This window comes from Anomaloglossus baeobatrachus, chromosome 11, assembly GCF_048569485.1.
Source record: "Anomaloglossus baeobatrachus isolate aAnoBae1 chromosome 11, aAnoBae1.hap1, whole genome shotgun sequence".
Lineage (NCBI taxonomy): Eukaryota > Metazoa > Chordata > Amphibia > Anura > Aromobatidae > Anomaloglossus > Anomaloglossus baeobatrachus.
The window spans coordinates 34,282,894-34,303,439 of NC_134363.1; the positions used below are offsets into that span (position 1 = coordinate 34,282,894).

The 20,546-nt window shown below is 51.1% G+C and overlaps 1 protein-coding gene across 8 annotated transcripts in view; it reads right to left on the reverse strand.

The window, feature by feature from the left end:
* CIC (capicua transcriptional repressor) overlaps positions 1-20,546 on the reverse strand; it is a 94,197-nt gene that overhangs the window by 70,939 nt on the left and 2,712 nt on the right. For 5 of the 8 annotated variants that reach the window (XM_075327395.1, XM_075327397.1, XM_075327394.1 and 2 more), the window contains exons 1-2: positions 15,753-15,821; positions 8,393-11,151 (exon numbers count right to left, since the gene is read on the reverse strand). In XM_075327395.1, the coding sequence (XP_075183510.1) occupies positions 8,393-11,151; positions 15,753-15,775 (2,782 nt within the window). In that variant the 5' untranslated portion in view covers positions 15,776-15,821. Of the gene's footprint in view, positions 1-8,392; positions 11,152-15,102; positions 15,245-15,752; positions 15,822-20,546 lie in introns of those variants that run through there. The other 3 variants (XM_075327398.1, XM_075327399.1, XM_075327400.1) reach the window with 2 other exon arrangements.

Consider the following 20,546-nt stretch of genomic DNA (forward strand, 5'->3'; position numbering starts at 1 on the left):
AGAGAGCCGAGGAGGAGCGCGGGGGCGCGATAGAGAGCCGAGGAGGAGCGCGGGGGCGCGATAGAGAGCCGAGGAGGAGCGCGGGGGCGCGATAGAGAGCCGAGGAGGAGCGCGGGGGCGCGATAGAGAGCCGAGGAGGAGCGCGGGGGCGCAACAGAGAGCCGAGGAGGAGCGCGGGGGCGCAATAGACAGCCGAGAAGGAGCGCGGGGGCGCAATAGAGAGCCGAGAAAAAGCGCGGGGGTGCAATAGAGAACAGGGATGGAGCGCCAGGGTCTAAAAAGAGAGCGCAGAGATGGAGCGCGGAAGAGGGCGAGGACAGCCCCTATATACATCCTATGCTCATCTGGTCTCATATGTCGGTGCGGCCCACATAAATCTAATGTGCATGGTCACCACCAGGCCATCTATGACCTACAGGCCGATGTGAGGATATAACACGTCAGCTCTGTATACAGTGACCGCCGCTCGATACCTGGCCTCGCGCCACCACCGCCTGACACTAATCTATATCCTATAATGAGCGCTGCTCACATCCTAATGGCTCCAGATCTCCAGGGGACGAGCAGATACTCATCACCCATACTGGTGTGCGGGATCCCTCAGATCACTCCACTATCAGCCACTAGAGGGCGCCGTGAGACTTCGGATTTATAGATCTATCCGGGAATAAAGGAGAAATTTACTACAGGACGGGAACAGAAGAAAGTTCTCTGCTACCTCCCTGATACTACGACTCCTGTGCGCAGAGCGGGCACCACACATGTGAAGGCCTCCGCCGCCCCACAGATTTTGGGTGTGACCCTTCCAGTATAATGGTGTCTCATGAGGTCGTGTGACCGTGACTCAGCGTCTGAGAGAAAAACAACCGCGCGACAAAATACGAGCGCAACGTCACAGAGCGCAACCACAACTACTACTCCCAGCATTCACAAATAGCGTAATGCCACCGTATGGGGAGAGAGGGGGAAAGAAAAAGAAAGGAAGAGAGCACAAAACAGGAAGAAAGAAAAAAAAAAAAAAGGAGAGAAAAACTAGGAAGAAAGAAAGATGGCGAAAGAGAAAGAGCGAGAAAGAAAGAAAGATGGTGCGAGAGAATAAGAGCAAGAAGATGGCGAAAGAGAGAAAGATGGAGAGAGAAAAAAAGAGCGAGAAAGAGGAAAGATGGCGAGAGAGAAAAAAAGAGCAAGAAAGAGAGAAAGATGGCGAAAGAGAATAAGAGCAAGAAGATGGCGAAAGAGAGAAAGATGGCGAGAGAAAAAAAGAGCGAGAAAGGGAAAGATGGCGAGAGAGAAAAAAGAGCAAGAAAGAGAGAAAGATGGCGAAAGAGAATAAGAGCAAGAAGATGGCGAAAGAGAGAAAGATGGCGAGAGAAAAAAAGAGCGAGAAAGGGAAAGATGGCGAGAGAGAAAAAAGAGCAAGAAAGAGAGAAAGATGGCGAAAGAGAATAAGAGCAAGAAGATGGCGAAAGAGAGAAAGATGGCGAGAGAGAAAAAAAGAGCAAGAAAGAGAGAAAGATGGCGAAAGAGAATAAGAGCAAGAAGATGGCGAAAGAGAGAAAGATGGCGAGAGAAAAAAAGAGCGAGAAAGGGAAAGATGGCGAGAGAGAAAAAAGAGCAAGAAAGAGAGAAAGATGGCGAGAGAAAAAAGAGCGAGAAAGAGAAAGATGGAGAGAGAGAAAAAGAGCGAAAAGAGAAAGAAAGATGGCGAGAGAGAAAAAAGAGCAAGAAAGAGAGAAAGATGGCGAGAGAAAAAAGAGCGAGAAAGAGAAAGATGGAGAGAGAGAAAAAGAGCGAGAAAGAGAAAGAAAGATGGCGAGAGAGAAAAAGAGCGAGAAAGAGAAAGATGGCGAGAGAGAAAAGAGCGAGAAAGAGAAAGATGGCGAGAGAGAAAAAGAGCAAGAAAGAGGAAAAGATGGCGAGAGAGAAAAAGAGCGAGAAAGAGAAAGATGGCGAGAGAGAAAAGAGCGAGAAAGAGAAAGATGGCGAGAGAGAAAAAGAGCAAGAAAGAGGAAAAGATGGGGAGAGAGAAAAAAAGAGCAAGAAAAAGAGAAAGATGGCGAGAGAGAAAAAAAAGAGCAAGAAAGAGGAAAGATGGCGAAAGAGGAAAGATGGCGAGAGAGAAAAAGAGCAAGAAAGAGAAAGATGGCGAGAGAGAAAAAGAGCGAGAGAGAGCGAGAAAGAGAAAGATGGCGAGAGAGAAAAAGAGCGAGAGGGAGAAAGATGGCGAGAGAGAAAAAAGAAAGAGAAAGAAAGATGGGGAGAAAGAAAAAAGAGCGATAAAAGAAGGATGGCGAGAAAGAAAGAGCGAGAAAGAGAGAAAGCTGGTGAGAGAGAAAGAGCAAGAAAGAGGAAAGATGACGAGAGAAAAAGAGCGAGAAAGAGAAAGACGGCGAAAAAGAAAAAGCGAGAACGAAAGATGAAGAGAGAAAAAGAGGGAGAGAGAGAGCAAAAAAGAGAAAGATGACGTGAGAAAAAGAGCAAGAAAGAGAGAAAGATGGCGTCACCCTCACTATGACCTCACTGTGGGGAAATCGGCGTCACCCTCACTATGACTTCACTGTGGGGAAATCGGCGTCACCCTCACTATGACCTCACTGTGGGGAAATCGGCGTCACCCTCACTATGACCTCACTGTGGGGAAATCGGCGTCACCCTCACTATGACCTCACTGTGGGGAAATCGGCGTCACCCTCACTATGACCTCACTGTGGGGAAATCGGCGTCACCCTCACTATGACCTCACTGTGGGGAAATCGGCGTCACCCTCACTATGACCTCACTGTGGGGAAATCGGCGTCACCCTCACTATGACCTCACTGTGGGGAAATCGGCGTCACCCTCCCTATGACCTCACTGTGGGGAAATCGGCGTCACCCTCCCTATGACCTCACTGTGGGGAAATCGGCGTCACCCTCCCTATGACCTCACTGTGGGGAAATCGGCGTCACCCTCCCTATGACCTCACTGTGGGGAAATCGGCGTCACCCTCCCTATGACCTCACTGTGGGGAAATCGGCGTCACCCTCACTATGACCTCACTGTGGGGAAATCGGCGTCACCCTCACTATGACCTCACTGTGGGGAAATCGGCGTCACCCTCACTATGACCTCACTGTGGGGAAATCGGCGTCACCCTCACTATGACCTCACTGTGGGGAAATCGGCGTCACCCTCACTATGACCTCACTGTGGGGAAATCGGCGTCACCCTCACTATGACCTCACTGTGGGGAAATCGGCGTCACCCTCACTATGACCTCACTGTGGGGAGGGAACACCGTGTTGCACTTGTACAGCAGAAAACTCCTTGGATTAATGGACTGTTAATTGTGATGTCGGGGGCCGGAGTGGGATTAGCGCCGCCTCCGTCTGACAGATATTGATCCGCCTCGTCTTCCGCTGACCTCCTGTCGATAACGCATTGTGCTCCTGAGTGATGGCCGCCTGCAGATTACAACACACGGAGGAGGGGGGGGCGACATGTTCCCGGCTCTAATCCATTCAGTAATGGAGATCCCACTCGATTGGTCGATCACACAGCGGACGCCCAATCACAAGTCGAGGATCTGCGGGCAGGAATTGGTCTGATACATTGTAACAAACTATCACGACGCGGGGGATTGGTGCTGCCGACTCTGGATACAACTGTGAGCAGAATTTAGGTAGGATCAGGCATATTGAAATCGAACATGCCCGATTCTTCCATTCCCTGACCAAAGGGATCCATGCTGGCAGAAGTCCTATAGCGACATACATCCAGTAGTGGCCATGCCTGGTATTGCGCCTCGCTGATGACGCACGACCTCGCGATTCATCCGAGTTGAATGTAACGGTGGCGGCGGCTGCAGGCGATCTGTGCAGACAGCAGGGAAGGGATGCTCTAATGTGAGAAGGAAGCGTGTGTGGGAAGGCAGGATTAACCCCTCCGCTCCCAGGGTGGAGTACATCGGAAAATCACGGGGTCCGTGGTACAGGACCTGCCCCCCAAGACACGGGGCTTCCTAAAAAAGTGCTGCATCCCTTTAGAAAAAAAAGTTTTTGAAGTCGCAAAGAGTTTAAACAGACTCAATTATCCAATCAGCGACTGGCGAGCACTGCGAGGGTTAATTAATAGGGAGCGGAGGATGAGAGAGGGGGTGCGTCGTGCTTTTTTTTTTTTTTTGGAAACGGTCGCCTCGGTTACCTGTTGCCGAGGAACGGGTTTTGTGTCACTGATGACGGGAACGACGAGGCACCGTTAACCCCCGCTCGGCCGAGCAGAAGACACCCACGGGGGGAAACCGTAGATGCTTATTATAGATGGGGAACGGAGCGGGGGCCGGGGGAGCGCGACGACAATTAGAGCAGAAGGAGAAGAAGGTGGCGGCGGGCGGCAACCATGGAGAAGAAGCAACAAAGGCTACGTGCGGGTTCACACTGCAAAACTACAACCCTCAGCATGCCCCGACGGCCGCTGGCAGCTGTAGTTTTTGCAGGTTGGTTCCTGCCCGCTCGGGGTGAGTATTACCATCCAGTTTGGGGGAGGGGGGATGTCTTTTTCGGAGCCAGTTCTCATGCAGAGGCCTGTGCCAGCAGTGAGGCATCCCGGCGGGCTCGCCAACTGTTCAACCCTTGCCGTACCCAACGCACGGTGGGCGCTTCACATACCAGATGGCTGTCACACAACTTTTCTACGGTCCTGATCGGAAAAGCCAACACATGACATGATTGTATATGCTTAGTCTTGCCGTTCAGGGGTCTGGGAAAGTTGGATGAGACCCCCACCCCCACACATATAGGGCACAATTTTCACTCCGCTACACTTTCCCACCCACCCACCCCCCAGTCCTAATTCTGTGCGGACAAAAATAGAGGTAATGAGCCTGGTATGGCGCCCGCGCAGACACCTCCTCTACGGCTCCGGGAACTGAGACATTTCATTCACACTTTCCCGGCAAGTTACATTCACAGCTCAGGGTCACGGGGGAGAAAAGAAAGGGAAAAGTACAGGAGGCAACGGGGAACGTGGGAGCAGAGGGTGCAGGGAGAAAAGCAGGAGATGGGCGAAGCTGGAACAAGGCAAACCCCTCACTGGGAAAAGCTGGGAGACACCAATACGGTGCCCATCACCCAGCTCTATCAGACCCCTGAAGGGTATATAAAGGAGATGGTAGAGAAGGGTCAGCCGGGCCGAGCGTGCATGAGAATAGAGGAGCTGGGAGAGAATGGTCAGCCGGGCCGAGGGTGCATGAGAATAGAGGAGCTGGGAAAGAATGGTCAGCCGGGTCGAGCGTGCATGAGAATAGAGGAGATGGGAGAGAAGGGTCAGCCGGGCCGAGGGTGCATGAGAATAGAGGAGCTGGGAGAGAAGGGTCAGCCGGGCCGAGCGTGCATGAGAATAGGAGGAGCTGGGAGAGAAGGGTCAGCCGGGCCGAGCGTCCATGTGTATAGAGAAGCTGGGAGAGAGGAGTCAGCTGGGCTGAGCGTGCATGTGTATAGAGGAGCTGGGAGAGAAGAGTCAGCCGGGCCGAGCGTGCATGTGTATAGAGGAGCTGGGAGAGAAGAGTCAGCCAGGCCGAGCGTGCATGAGAATAGGAGGAGCTGGGAGAGAAGGGTCAGCCGGGCTGAGCGTGCATGTGTATAGAGGAGCTGGGAGAGAAGAGAGTCAGCCGGGCCAAGCGTGCATGAGAATAGGAGGAGCTGGGAGAGAAGGGTCAGCCGGGCCGAGGCTACATGAGAATAGAGGAGCTGGGAGAGAAGGGTCAGCCGGGCCGAGCGTGCATGTGTACAGAAAAGCCAGAGAAGTGTCAGCCGGGCTGAGCTTACATGTGTATAGAGGAGCCAAGGGAAAAATGTGTCAACCGGGCCGAACATGCATGTGTATAGCGGAGCCAAGAGAGAAGAGTCAGCCAGGCCGAGCGTGCATGTGTAAGGAGGAGTCGGGAGAGGAGAGTCAGCCGGGCTGAGCGTGCATGTGTACAGAGGAGCATGAAGAGAAGAGTCAGCCGGGCTGAGCGTGCAAGTGTAGAGAGGAGACGGGAGAGAAGAGTCACCTGGGTTGAGCATCCATGTGTACAGAAAAGTCAGAGAAGTGTCAGCCGCGCCGAGCGTGCATGAGAATAGAGGAGCTGGGAGAGAATGGTCAGCCGGGCCGAGCGTGCATGAGAATAGAGGAGCTGGGAGAGAATGGTCAGCCGGGCCGAGCGTGCATGAGAATAGAGGAGCTGGGAGAGAATGGTTAGCCGGGCCGAGGGTGCATGAGAATAGAGGCGCTGGGAGAGAATGGTCAGCCGGGCCGAGGGTGCATGAGAATAGAGGAGCTGGGAGAGAAGGGTCAGCCGGGCCGAGCGTGCATGTGTAGCGTCCCTGAACTACTCAGGGCACTACTAGGTACTGCATCCTCACTAAGATGCAGGGCCTACCCTCTGGGACTTGGAAAACCAGTGCCAGTAACACCTGCACACACTAAAACCCTAGTTCCCACGACACACCAGGGGGCATGGACTAGTCAGACACTGGGGGATGGCCACCTAGAGGGCGGAGCCAGACCAGGGGGACCAGACAGCCTGGTGCGAGGAGACAGTAGGCAAAGTCTGAAGTAGTAGTGAAAGTGTACAGACGTGCCTAGAGCTGGGTTGTATAACGGTGACTGGGGGGCACAGGAGAGAGGTTGCCAGGGCAGGCACATCCAGGTACCGCTGGGACCAGAGCACGCACGGGGCACAGGGCCCTAGGTCAGGTGACAGGTTAAAGTGAATAGGGACTGCTCATTACAACCCCGGTGTGGTCTCCTTCATTATAAAGTGCAAAGCTCCCATCTCACAACTCCCCTGGCTCAGCCGTGCCTGCGCAGGGCCTACCACCATAGCTGCCATCACCATCAGCAAAGGGGTAATTCCACTAAGCAGCGGCGGTTCCATCCTATTGACTGCAACCCGCAGGTGGCGTCACATAAATGACTTTCAAGTCCCATGTAATTAACCCCTTTTCAAAAAGGCCCCAGGGCACAGGACCGGGCAACGGCCACCAAAGTGACATCCCTAAATAGTGAACTGCCTGGGACCGAGTACCCCATTCCCTGGGTGACACACATGTGTATAGAGGAGCCGGGAGAGAGGTGTCAGCCGGGCCGAGCGTGCATGTGTATAGAGGATCCGGGAGAGAAGAGTCAGCCGGGCTGAGCGTGCATGTGTATAGACGAGCTGGGCCGAGCATGCATGTGTATAGAGGACCCGGGAGAGAAGAGTCAGCCGGGCCGAGCGTGCATGTGTATAGACGAGCTGGGCCGAGTGTGCATATGTAAAGAGGAGCCGTGAGAGTGGTGTCAGACGGGCCGAGCGTGCATGTGTAGATAGGAGCCGGGAGAGTGGTGTCAGCCAGGCCGAGCGTGCATGTGTATAGACGAGCTGGGCCGAGCATGCATGTGTAGAGAGGAGCCGGGAGAGAGGTGTCAGCCGGGCCGAGCATGCATGTGTATAGACGAGCTGGGCCGAGCGTGCATGTGTAGAGAGGAGTCGGGAGAGAAGAGTCAGCCAGGCTGAGTGTGCATGTGTAGAGAGGAGCCAGGAGAGGTGTCAGCCGGGCCGAGCATGCATGTGTATAGACGAGCTGGGCCGAGCGTGCATGCGTATAGAGGAGTCGGGAGAGAAGAGAGAGAGAGAGAGAGAGTGTAGAGAGGAGCCGGGACAGAGGTGTCAGCCGGGCCGAGCGTGCATGTATAGAGAGGAGCTGGGCCGAGCGTGCATGTATAGAGAGGAGCTGGGCAGAGCGTGCATGTGTATAGAGGAGTCGGGAGAAAACTGTCAGCCGAGCGTGGGCCGCCACGTACTGCCCAGCGATTCCAGGCCGGGGAGAGGCCGCGAGCTTCCCAGGGAGCGCCGGACAGGAAATCCCCCCCCCCCCCAAGACGCAGCTGCTCCGGCATGACACCCACTCCTGAGACATTCCCCTATAGGAAGTCAGCACACACTGGTATACAGATAAACTCGCCATGGGGGCAAAGAACAGTCAGCTGCATGCCAGCCGGATTTTGGCTGATAACAGAGAACACTACATGTCATTATTTAAACCATAGCACAAATCACTGAGCCATTACATGGACCAATCAAGCGCCCAATTACACTGAGGTTACTCTGCTGTAAAAGCCAAATCTCCACCCCCTCAAAAAACAACAGATTTTTATTGCTTGCCATAACTTCCTAGGTGGAGTTTCCCTTTAAAGGGGTTGTTCAGAAATAGAAAAAAAAAGGGGGATGGGGGGGGGGGGTCGGGCTGCAATACCACATATGACCAGTGCACAAGTTTGGCGCTGTTTGCCTTTTATTCCCCTCTAAAGGGAAACTCCACCTTTAAGAACATTGCAATGAGAGAACAGTCTGGGTATAGAGCATCTCGGCTGCGAAGTAGTCGCTTACCTGTGCCAGGCCGGCCCATGATGATCTCTTTCTTCGGAGCGGGGTGGCTGCTGTAGTCGCTGGGCACAATAACGGGCAGCAGAGCGGCAGGGGATGGATGGAAGGCGACAGGCTGGAATGGCGAGGAGACGCTGAAGATGGCGGGGGGGTGGTCCAAAGATCCGGACGACGTGCAGGTGATCGACTCCCCCATGCTCGTTTGACAAGATGGCATTGACCGTGCCACATTCTGCATCTGGGTGGCATTGATGGGTACCGGTATCTGGAGCTGAGTCTTAGACGGATGCTCCTTGGTGCACACTTTAACCAGGCGCCTGGGACTACCGCCTCCGCCTGTGACCGCTCCGCCGATTCCGCGAGGTCCACCATCGGAAGGCTTTTCCACAAACTTTGACGGTAGAGGGACATCCGGGTTCCGTACAATAACGGGCGAGTCTCTCTGCACGGCTGGGACCCTGCGGACACTGGGGCTAGGGTCTGATGTAAGGCCAGCGGGGGGCGACAGGAGCAAAGATGGAGAGGCCTGCTGAGATCGGGAGAAGATGGCGGGTGACACCGATCGGAAACCGGCAGGTGTGGATGGGGTCGGGGTGTGAGAGACCGAGTCCACCCCGGAGTCCATACTATCAGTCTTCTGGAAGTCTGCAGATGAGCTGGCACTGCCATGATGGGACTCTGGCTTCCGTTTGCTGGGGCTCATGGGTACGGTGAAGGTGAGGTTGGTCTGGAATGAGGGTAGGATACCAGCCGCTTGCCTCTCTCGATGGTGGGGGTGGTGCAACATTTCTGGGGTCAATACCGCTTGCCCTTTTGGGGTGCTTGCGCTTACATGACGGCTGCGAGCTCGCTGGATGACGGGGGAAGCGTTAATGGGGCTAAAATTGGCGGGTCTAAACCCGAAAAGTGGAGAAGGCGAAGGCGACGGCGTTGGGGAGAATGGAGACTGGTTGGAGACGGGCGAGAAGGATGGCGTCCCCGAGCGAGAACTTCCCAGAGACACTAACATATTTGCAGCTTCACATTCGTCAAAGTCAAAGCGGGAGAGATCGGCGGCGGCCACAAGACGGGGACGGGAGTCGGTGCGTATGCTGCTGACCTCACTGTCCCGGGACGTGTCGTCCCACTCAAACTCCGCACTCCCCTCCCGGCCGCTCCGGCCTTCGGACAAGCTCTCCATCTCCTTCGTCCTCATGGACAGGTGTCGGGAGCAGTAGCCTCTACGCTGGGACTCCTTCATGCAGCCGTCCCGGGAGCACAGTCGCCTCCATTGCTTCCCGTTAAACTTCTTACGGATCCCGTTGGGGGTGCAGACTACGTCTCCTTTCTTGTACTTCTGCTGCGCTGCCGTTAGTGGGGTCCGGGAACGGGATCCTGGTGTACTGCACTTATCCAAAGACACGCTGCTGCAGCTGCTCCGGCTCCCCGCATCCGGGCTCAGCAGTGGGGACGGCTGCTCCGGCAGGCGGCTCATTATCCCGTATGCCGGGGACTTGGGTGGCGAGAGAATACAGTGCTGGACAGAAGACATCTTCTCCTCGCTCACTGGCATGCTAAAACTGATCTTGGACACCTCGGCATCCTCAAGGTGCTTTGTTTCTGATGTTGGCATCTCCACGGGCTGTGTCTCGGGAGGATGCGCGCCGGGGAATCTTCCGAGTGGTGGCTTCTCCTCAGCGGCACGGGGAACCATCAATATTGGCTCCTTACACCACGGGAAGCGGACCAGCCGGATACTATTGTGGGGGACCCAGCCGTAATCCCGGTCCCGACGTCCGGGACTCTGCTGAAAGCAAACTTTATAAGACAGCGGATTCTGAATGATCTCCACAACAGTCCCCTCCCGGAAAGTCGTGCTCTCGGGTCCGACGCAAGCGCACACCGCCGAACTCACTTTGACTTCACCCGGTGCCGGAATCTGGTCTAAAAGAACCGGTTCCTGCATGATGTCCAGGAATGTAATTGTCTGCGAGCCGGGAAACAGCACACCCAGTTCTTGGTTCCGACGGACTTGCTTTACTTGGCAGAGATGAAAGACGTCTTCCTTCCTGGCCAGAACCTTCTGGGGTTGCAGAAGACCTCGAGTGTCCATCTCGGGAAAGGACGCGGCCGGTGGCTCCAGCTCCGTTTGGACTTTCTCGGCTTCTTCTTCTAAGTCGGCGGAGTGCTCGCTGGCCGTGTCTGTACTAGAAGACCTGACGGAGGGACAGATTTCCTCGGTCTCCACGGCAGGGGCGGCTGCTGCTGCGGACTGCTCCAGCATGCACTCCTGAGGTGCCGGAGGACCTTCACTGCTGTTGGAGGAATCTTCTTGTGATCCTTGGCCCTCAACGTACTTTCTTTTGGGCGCTTTAGACTTGAAAGTTGCCGTTTTCCTGCTCAAAGGCATGTCCCATCGGGGTGGCTCGTACACCCCTTTATTCATCACTTGGTCATTGTTAGAGGCTTCCAAGCCAACCTGAGATGTGCCCGCCGGCGTCTCCACCTCCATGACCTGCTCCGATGCCAGTTCCTGTTCCGTTTTCCGGGTCCCGGTGATGTCGGCCACCGCAGGCTCCACTTTAACCTGCATCTTCCTAGCACCTACAAATGCCAGGTGGTGTCCGGCTTCTTCCGCTGCCTCCTCTGAAGGCTCCTCCTCGGTGGCCTCTTCCTCCTGCCTTCCTTCCTCCACCTTTCTTTTTGGTTTCTTACTGCGGGTGGAGTTTGTTGCTTTCTTTACCGGTTTCATCTTCGGGGGATCTCTTCTAGAAGGATGGCACCTGTAAAAAGAAAACCAAAAAACAGGAAAATCAGTACACAAGGCCAAAAAAGAGAGAAGCAATCTGACATGCAACCTAATGTTAGCATAGGACTTAAAGGGGTTGTCCAGAAAAATACACTTGAAAAAGTACTGAGAATGGTGGCACCAGGAGACCTTTGCGTTATTAAGTCTTCAGTTTACTCAACCCTTTAGGTCAGGAATCGAGAAACCAGATACAAACCGGAGGGTATTTTTCTCTTTCTGAGCTCATTTATGTCCACATCAAAGTTCTACTCAACTTTGATGTGGTCTCTGGACACAAGTCAGACAAGCAAAACTCAGAAAACACAAAAAAAACTATAAACTGCAAGAACGAGCTCACTGATGGTTTATAAGTTAACTCACTACAGGGAATTTGTATGGGGAGGTGAGACGAGTCGATGATATTCCTCAACAAGTATATGACCATTTTAAAAGCTTGTCTGGCGCCACTCCCAAATCAAGTGGCACTAGACAACCCTTTAAAGCAAGCCATATACTTCAGATCAGAGGTTTGTATAGCTAACGATTGTTCTTTCCAACTTTTGTCCCTCCCAAAACACATGCACGCTCAGCTTGACTGAGCATGCATGTGTTCTAAATGGGAGGGAGAGAGGGGAAAGTTGGCATAAATCGTCCCGGTCTTGCCGAAATTGTTGGGTTTGGCCGACATCAATGCAATGTAACTAAAAGAAGAGGGATCCTAAATGGTTAGTCAGTCAAAAATCTTTTAAGGGGGTCTAGTAATAGGTGTCTGACTTCTGGGAACCGATCCTACATATAAGGTTGGATTCACATATCCATATTTAACAACCTATATTCGGACCCCGATGCACGGACTGGCTGTGGTGCCTCCAGCATCGACCTTGACAGCCCCATAGACATTAATGAGACTGTCGAGGTCGAGTCAGCAGACCCTTGGCCAGTGTGGACACCAAGGTCACGATCTCACCGCCATGCCCCTATGATCTGACAAATTAAGTCAGAACAGTGATGTAGGAATTTGGAAATTCGATAGCTAAGGCTCTTTTGGTTCCTGTTGGAACCAAGATGCGATTTGTGTATTCTATATTACAGCGACACACCATGGGGGGTCATAATGGTCAAGATATGAGATCGCACCACCTAAACACAGCTGTCAGGCATGGACACTGGCATTTAAAGGGTTAGTACCCACCTTCGTAAATGGGTATTGGCGGATTCTGCTTGTAGATACAAGCATATTTGCTATTGACCACTTATTAAAACTTTCAGCTGTTATTGAGATATTAACACTTTTCTTTTGGTTTACAGTTTGTTGCCTTGGAGACCGACCACCCCCTACCAGACAGCAAAACATGGGCAGAAACTGCTAAAAAAAATAAATAAATAAATAAATAAATAAAATTTAAAAACGCTTTACACCAGGATTCCGGTGCAAACTTTTCGGACAAATCGGCCTCATTGAGGGCAGAACTCTGCTTGTTTTCCGATGCGACCAATCACAGCACAGCTTTCATTTTACCCCAGCAGTGTAAGAAATTAAAGCCGAACTCTGTTTGTTGCTCATGGCGACCAATCAAGGAGCAGCTGTCATTTTATCAGAGCTGTAAGCTGAGCTCTGATTGATGCCCACAGTGACCAATCACGGCGCAGCTTTCAATTTACCACAGCTGTGTAAGGAATGAAAGCTAAGCTCTGATTGATGCCCATAGCGACCAATCACAGAGCAACTTTCCTTTTACCTCAGCAGTGTAAGAAATTACAGCCGAGCTCTGCTTGTTGCTCATAGCGACCAATCAAGGAGCAGCTTTCATTGTACCAGAGCTGTAAGCTGAGCTCTGATTGATGCCTATAGCGGCCAATCATGGCACGGCTTTCATTTTACCACAGCATTGTAAGGGATTAAAGCCAAATTTTGCTTGTTGCTCATAGCGACCAATCAAGTAACAGCTTTCATTTTAATTTAGAGCTGTAAGCTGAACTCTGATTGATGCCCACAGTGACCAATCACAGTGCAGCTTTCATTTTACCACAGCAGTGTAAGAATATAAAGCTGAGCTTTACTTGTTGCTCATAGCGACCAATCAAGGAGCAGCTTTCATTTTACCAGAGCTGTAAGCTGAGCTCTGATTGATGCCTATAGTGACCAATCACTGCGCTGCTTTCATTTTACCACAGGAGTGTAAGAAATTAAAGACGAACTCTGTTTGTTGCTCATAGCGACCAATCACAGCACAGCTTTCCTTTTACCAGAGCTGTGTACAGAATGAAAGCTGAGCTCTGATTGATGCCAATAGCGACCAATCACAGAGCAGCTTTCCTTTTACCACAGCATTGTAAGAAATTAAAGCTGAGCTCTGCTTGTTGCTCATAGCGACCAATCACGGCACAGCTTTCATTTTACCAGACTGTAAGCTGAGCTCTGATTGATGCCTCTAACAACCAATCATGGTGCAGCTTTCATTTTACCACTGCAGTGTAAGAAAATAAAGCTGAGCTCTGCTTGTTGCTTATAGCAACCAATCATAGTGCTGCTTTCATTTTACTAGACATGTAAGCTGAGCTCTCATTGATGCCTGTAGTGACCAATCACGGTGCAACTTTCTTTTTACCACAGCAGTGCAAAAAAAGGAAAGCCGAGCTCTGCTTGTTGCTCATAGCGACCAATCACAGTGCAGCTTTCATATTATCTGCGCTGTGTAAGAAATAAAAGCTGAGCTCTGATTGGTTGCAATGGACAACATAGCCAGATTTTGTTTCAGGCCTGATGCTCTCATTCACTGACACACGGCAGAGATCTTATACAGGGAGAGGAACTGAAATATAAAATGTAACTGGCCAAAAGCAGTAACAGGTCTAGCCTTCGAAGGGAAGAAAAGGGTGTGGGACCTAAAGGCTCAGCCTGCACTGCACAGCCGGCACCCAAGCCTAACTATTCGGGGAAGCAGTTTAACCCCTTAAATGTCTTTATCAATAATGAAAGACTAACATTGGAAATAGGGTGCCGGTGGCATTGTCATGGCTATAGAAAGCCGCTGTGTCCACCATATTACTACACCCAACGATCGGTTATTTTACGATACGCCGCAATATTACACGAGCAATCAATCCACTAGGAGGAAAAGTTAAAAATGCAAAAAAAATAAAAAAAAGAAAATATTACAGAGAAAATACATAAAAAAAATAAAAATTGCTTTTTCTATCAGCAAAAAAGGAATAAAAAAAAAATGAAAATAACAAATAAAATAAAAATAAATGAAATAAAAATTGATTTTTTTATCACCAAAAAAAGGGATAAAAATAAAAAAAAAAATAAAAAAAATCACGGATCTAAAATGGTGACATAAAAACAAAAACAAACAAATAACACAAAAGCCCTGAAAAAAAACATGGACAAATAAAAAACGTTGGAGGTGAGGAGGACGGAAAAGCACAAGCGAAGAGGGTCCGACCCCCCATCATTGCCAGCCTGACCTTCCTAGGGTACATATATGAAGTCCCCCTTCACGTAGGGGGTCATTTGGCGGCATTTTTTGCAGCTAAAAAACAAAAAAGCCGCTGATCCGTAATAATAAATGGCGTAATGTCGCAGCTAATTGATAATAGCGCACGTTTTCCGTAATGCGGCACACCTGGTTGGCGCCGTATTTTATGGACGCGGTATTACATATGATGATGGTGTCTATAGAGGGACATGAGCAGACAGGACTCAGATTACCCATCCCCCCCCCAACCCCAACGCACACAATCCCCCTCCCCCCCAAGCTCTTCGCTGCCATGCAGAATGGCAATGAAGAGCAGCAGTGTAAGGGTTAAGGGCTCTTATGGAGGATGCAGAGCGCCGTACGGCAGGGTGCATATGTTACCGGCATCATGATCGTACACACGACGGAGCATGCAAGACGTGTCCCGACACATGCCCACCAGACACACATACATGGAGGTATACCTGAGCGCCTGAGCTTCCACATAGGTATGCCGTACGCCACCGCCGCGGCTAAAAATGGCTGCTTGGACCCATACCGACGCGTTTCAGGCAACTGATTGGCAGCCGTTTGTCTGAAATGCACATAGTGGGGGTCCGCTCTTCTACCCCCTGCTGTCTGGTGATATCGGATCATAAACGTCACCAAGTTGATAGATCTTGACCATCGGGAGTCAAGCCCTGGATATAAGCACGGACCCGTCTCCCCCCCCCGCCAATCCCCGTAAACCTGGCTATCTAATGTGGTGAAGGTGCACGACAGCGTCCCCCTCCTCCCCCCACCCCGAGTGTATATGTGCCCAAACAAAAGAGGACGTACGAGCACACATATGCCTTAAAGGACATGTTCAGGCACATCTTCATACAGATATGCAAATGGGGACACGTACCCACGCAACCCGCGGCTGAGCACAGACACCCACACAGACTGCAGAGGACGTGCACACGCCGTGAACGACATATGTCCGGACGGCACTGGCGTGTATTTAAGCCCGTAGACAGACATGCAAGACGCGCGCTCGTGCAGAAAACATGCAGGGGATTCGCGAGCAGCCCGAGACATCCAGACTCATCTCCCACGTGCACACCTACGCGTTTCACTCACAAGTTCTCACCCCCTCACGTCACATCGCAACATCGCTGCCAACGAAGCTTGTGGAAAGTGCGGTGCCAACGTACGACACCCGGCAAACCCATGGCTTCCTAATCGCCGTCCATGCCCTCATAACGTGGGAGGGTGGGGGGGAGGGGAGGGCCTTGTAATAATTGCAACCAAACTGGAAGTACATGGAAAGGAGGGGGGACAATACCCAATTACTACCACCCTCATGTCCCCATCTACTAGTGACCCCATTACTACCGCCCTCACATCTACTAGTGACCCCATTACTACCGCCCTCACATCTACTAGTGACCCCATTACTACCGCCCTCACATCTACTAGTGACCCCATTACTACCGCCCTCACATCTACTAGTGACCCCATTACTACCGCCCTCACATCTACTAGTGACCCCATTACTACCGCCCTCAGATCTACTAGTGACCCCATTATTACCACCCCTCACATCTACTAGTGACCCCATTACTACCGCCCTCACATCTACTAGTGACCCCATTACTACCGCCCTCACATCTACTAGTGACCCCATTACTACCGCCCTCACATCTACTAGTGACCCCATTACTACCGCCCTCACATCTACTAGTGACCCCATTACTACCGCCCTCACATCTACTAGTGATCCCATTACCACCGCCCTCACATCTACTAGTGACGCCATTACTACCGCCCTCAGATCCACTAATGACCCCATTATTACCACCCTCACATCTACTAGTGACCCCATTACTACCACCCTCACATCTACTAGTGATCCCATTATTACCACCCTCACATCTACTAGTAACCCCATTACTACCACCCTCATGTTCACATCCACTAGTGACCCCATTACTACCGCCCTCACATCTACTAGTGACCCCATTACTACCGCCCTCACATGTACTAGTGACCCCATTACTACCGCCCTCACATGTACTAGTGACCCCATTACTACCGCCCTCACATGTACTAGTGACCCCATTACTACCGCCCTCACATGTACTAGTGACCCCATTACTACCGCCCTCACATGTACTAGTGACCCCATTACTACCGCCCTCACATGTACTAGTGACCCCATTACTACCGCCCTCACATCTACTAGTGACCCCATTACTACCGCCCTCACATCTACTAGTGACCCCATTACTACCGCCCTCACATCTACTAGTGACCCCATTACTACCGCCCTCACATCTACTAGTGACCCCATTACTACCGCCCTCACATCTACTAGTGACCCCATTACTACCGCCCTCACATCTACTAGTGACCCCATTACTACCGCCCTCACATCTACTAGTGACCCCATTACTACCGCCCTCACATCTACTAGTGACCCCATTACTAGCACCCTCACATCTACTAGTGACCCCATTACTACCGCCCTCATGCTGACATCTATTACTACCGCCCTCATGTTCCCATCTACTAGTGATCCCATTATTACCGCCGTCATGCTGACATCTATTACTACCGCCCTTATGTGTACATTTACTAGTGATCCCATTACTAACACCCTCACGTCCACATATATTAGTGATCCCATTACTACCGCCCTTTTGCTCACATCTACTAGTGATTCCATTACTACCGCCCTCACGTTCACATCTACTAGTGATCCCATTACTACCACCCTCATGCCACATCCACTAGTGATCCCATTACTACCGCCCTCACGTTCACATCCACTAGTAATCCCATTACTAACGCCCACATGCTCACATCCACTAGTGATCCCATTACTACCGCCCTCACGTTCACATCCACTAGTAATCCCATTACTAACGCCCACATGCTCACATCCACTAGTGATCCCATTACTACCGCCCTCACGTTCACATGTACTAGTGACCCCATTACTACCGCCCTCACATGTACTAGTGACCCCATTACTACCGCCCTCACATGTACTAGTGACCCCATTACTACCGCCCTCACATGTACTAGTGACCCCATTACTACCGCCCTCACATGTACTAGTGACCCCATTACTACCGCCCTCACATGTACTAGTGACCCCATTACTACCGCCCTCACATGTACTAGTGACCCCATTACTACCGCCCTCACATCTACTAGTGACCCCATTACTACCGCCCTCACATCTACTAGTGACCCCATTACTACCGCCCTCACATCTACTAGTGACCCCATTACTACCGCCCTCACATCTACTAGTGACCCCATTACTACCGCCCTCACATCTACTAGTGACCCCATTACTACCGCCCTCACATCTACTAGTGACCCCATTACTAGCACCCTCACATCTACTAGTGACCCCATTACTACCGCCCTCATGCTGACATCTATTACTACCGCCCTCATGTTCCCATCTACTAGTGATCCCATTATTACCGCCGTCATGCTGACATCTATTACTACCGCCCTTATGTGTACATTTACTAGTGATCCCATTACTAACACCCTCACGTCCACATATATTAGTGATCCCATTACTACCGCCCTTTTGCTCACATCTACTAGTGATTCCATTACTACCGCCCTCACGTTCACATCTACTAGTGATCCCATTACTACCACCCTCATGCCACATCCACTAGTGATCCCATTACTACCGCCCTCACGTTCACATCCACTAGTAATCCCATTACTAACGCCCACATGCTCACATCCACTAGTGATCCCATTACTACCGCCCTCACGTTCACATGTACTAGTGATCCCATTACTACCGCCCTCATGCCACATCCACTAGTGATCCTATTACTGCCGCCCTCATACTCACATCTACTAGTGATCCCATTACTACCGCCCTCACGCTCACATCTACTAGTGATCCCATTTCTACCGCCCTCACATCTACTAGTGATCCCATTACTACCGCCCTCACATTCATATGTACTAGTGATCCCATTACTACCGCCCTCACGCTCACATCTACTAGTGATCCCATTTCTACCGCCCTCACGTTCACATCTACTAGTGATCCCATTACTACCGCCCTCACGTTCACATCTATTACTACCGCCCTCATGCTACATCCACTAGCGATCCCACTACTACCGCCTTCACGTTCATATCCACTAGTGATCCCATTACTACCGCCCACATTCTCACATCTACTGTTGATCCCATTACTACCGCCCTCACGTTCAGATCAACTAGTGATCCCATTACAACCGCCCTCACGCTCACATCTATTACTACCGCCCTCATGCCACATGCACTAGTGATCCCATTACTACGGCCCTCACTTTCATATCCACTAGTGATCCAATTACTACCGCCCTCCTGCTCACATCTACCTTGCACACTCTTAGTGACAGGCGCACCCACCTAACACTTGCTCTGCTACACCACGCATCCCTCTAACCTTAGCCCACCGCTATACTGCTGCTCACCACATCCTCTGCCTACATGATCATTCCCTACAAGCAGAGCCAACTGGTCCCTTTAAATGTGTGCAGCGTTTACAGTCCCAGTTGCGCCAAGTGGCGAACGGACAAAGTCGCCTCTGCTACATCCTTATACACAGTGCAGGGCGCGCTGTATACCGTATACGCACTACATCTCTGGAGGATGGTGCAATCACCCCGAGAGCCGGTGTCGGAATTCAGAACTTAACCCTTGGCGTCCTGCAGCACTTCTGTCTTCCTGGATGAGACAAAGGCCGTGTGTGTGTGTGTGGTGTGTACTCGGCGCTGTGCGGGTTTATTTATCCTCCTTGCAGTTGGGTAATAATAACTCGGAGAATGTGAGGCGGCCGAGTGGACAACACCCACATTCCTTGCCACATGGCACGGCCGCGGTCCTGGGTCACACACTCCGGTATAGTAACAGAAATGGGGCAATGACGTCCTCAATCACCCAACTTTTCCTCCACCCTGATGGGCATCCTCACTTCCGACCCCCCCCTTCATTCTATCATCTGTACAGGAAGTCATCACCCACCACGGGGAGACGTCAGCCATGATGGTGCAGAATACAGAGCGGGTCATGTAAAATAAACCCGCCATATGTGTAGTATGTAATGTGCCGTACACTGTGTCACACCCAATACACGTATGGATGGAGAATACAGCAGCGGTATATAATATATAATGTTCAGCATTTTCTACCATACGTCATATGTAATACACCCGCCATATGTGCAGTATATAGCATGTACACTGTGCGGTACACTATGGAATACAGACATCAGGGGAGCGTAGATCACAAAATATACGGTGTATGCAGTAAGTGCTAAGTCTACTGTGCATAATACCGCCCACACATATGGATATAATGTGCCTGTCTGGTGAGGTTTATGTAGGAGACGATACATAGAGAATACGTCGAGTATACGGTATATAACGTTCACTGCACAGATATATGGTATGTCCTGCTGGTGATGTCATCAGTGAGTATATGGCGGTATTCACTGCGTAGATACGTTGTATGTCCTGGTGGTGATGTGATCAGTGAATATATGGCGGTATTTACTATTCAGATACATTGTATGTCCTGCTGGTGATATGATCAGTGAGTATATGGCGGTATTTACTATTCAGATACATTGTATGTCCTGCTGGTGATATGATCAGTGAGTATATGGCGGTATTCCTTGTATGTCCTGCTAGTGATGTGATCAGTGAATATATGGCGGTATTTACTATTCAGATACATTGTATGTCCTGCTAGTGATGTGATCAGTGAATATATGGCGGTATTTACTATTCAGATACATTGTATGTCCTGCTGGTGATATGATCAGTGAGTATATGGCGGTATTCCTTGTATGTCCTGCTAGTGATGTGATCAGTGAATATATGGCGGTATTTACTATTCAGATACATTG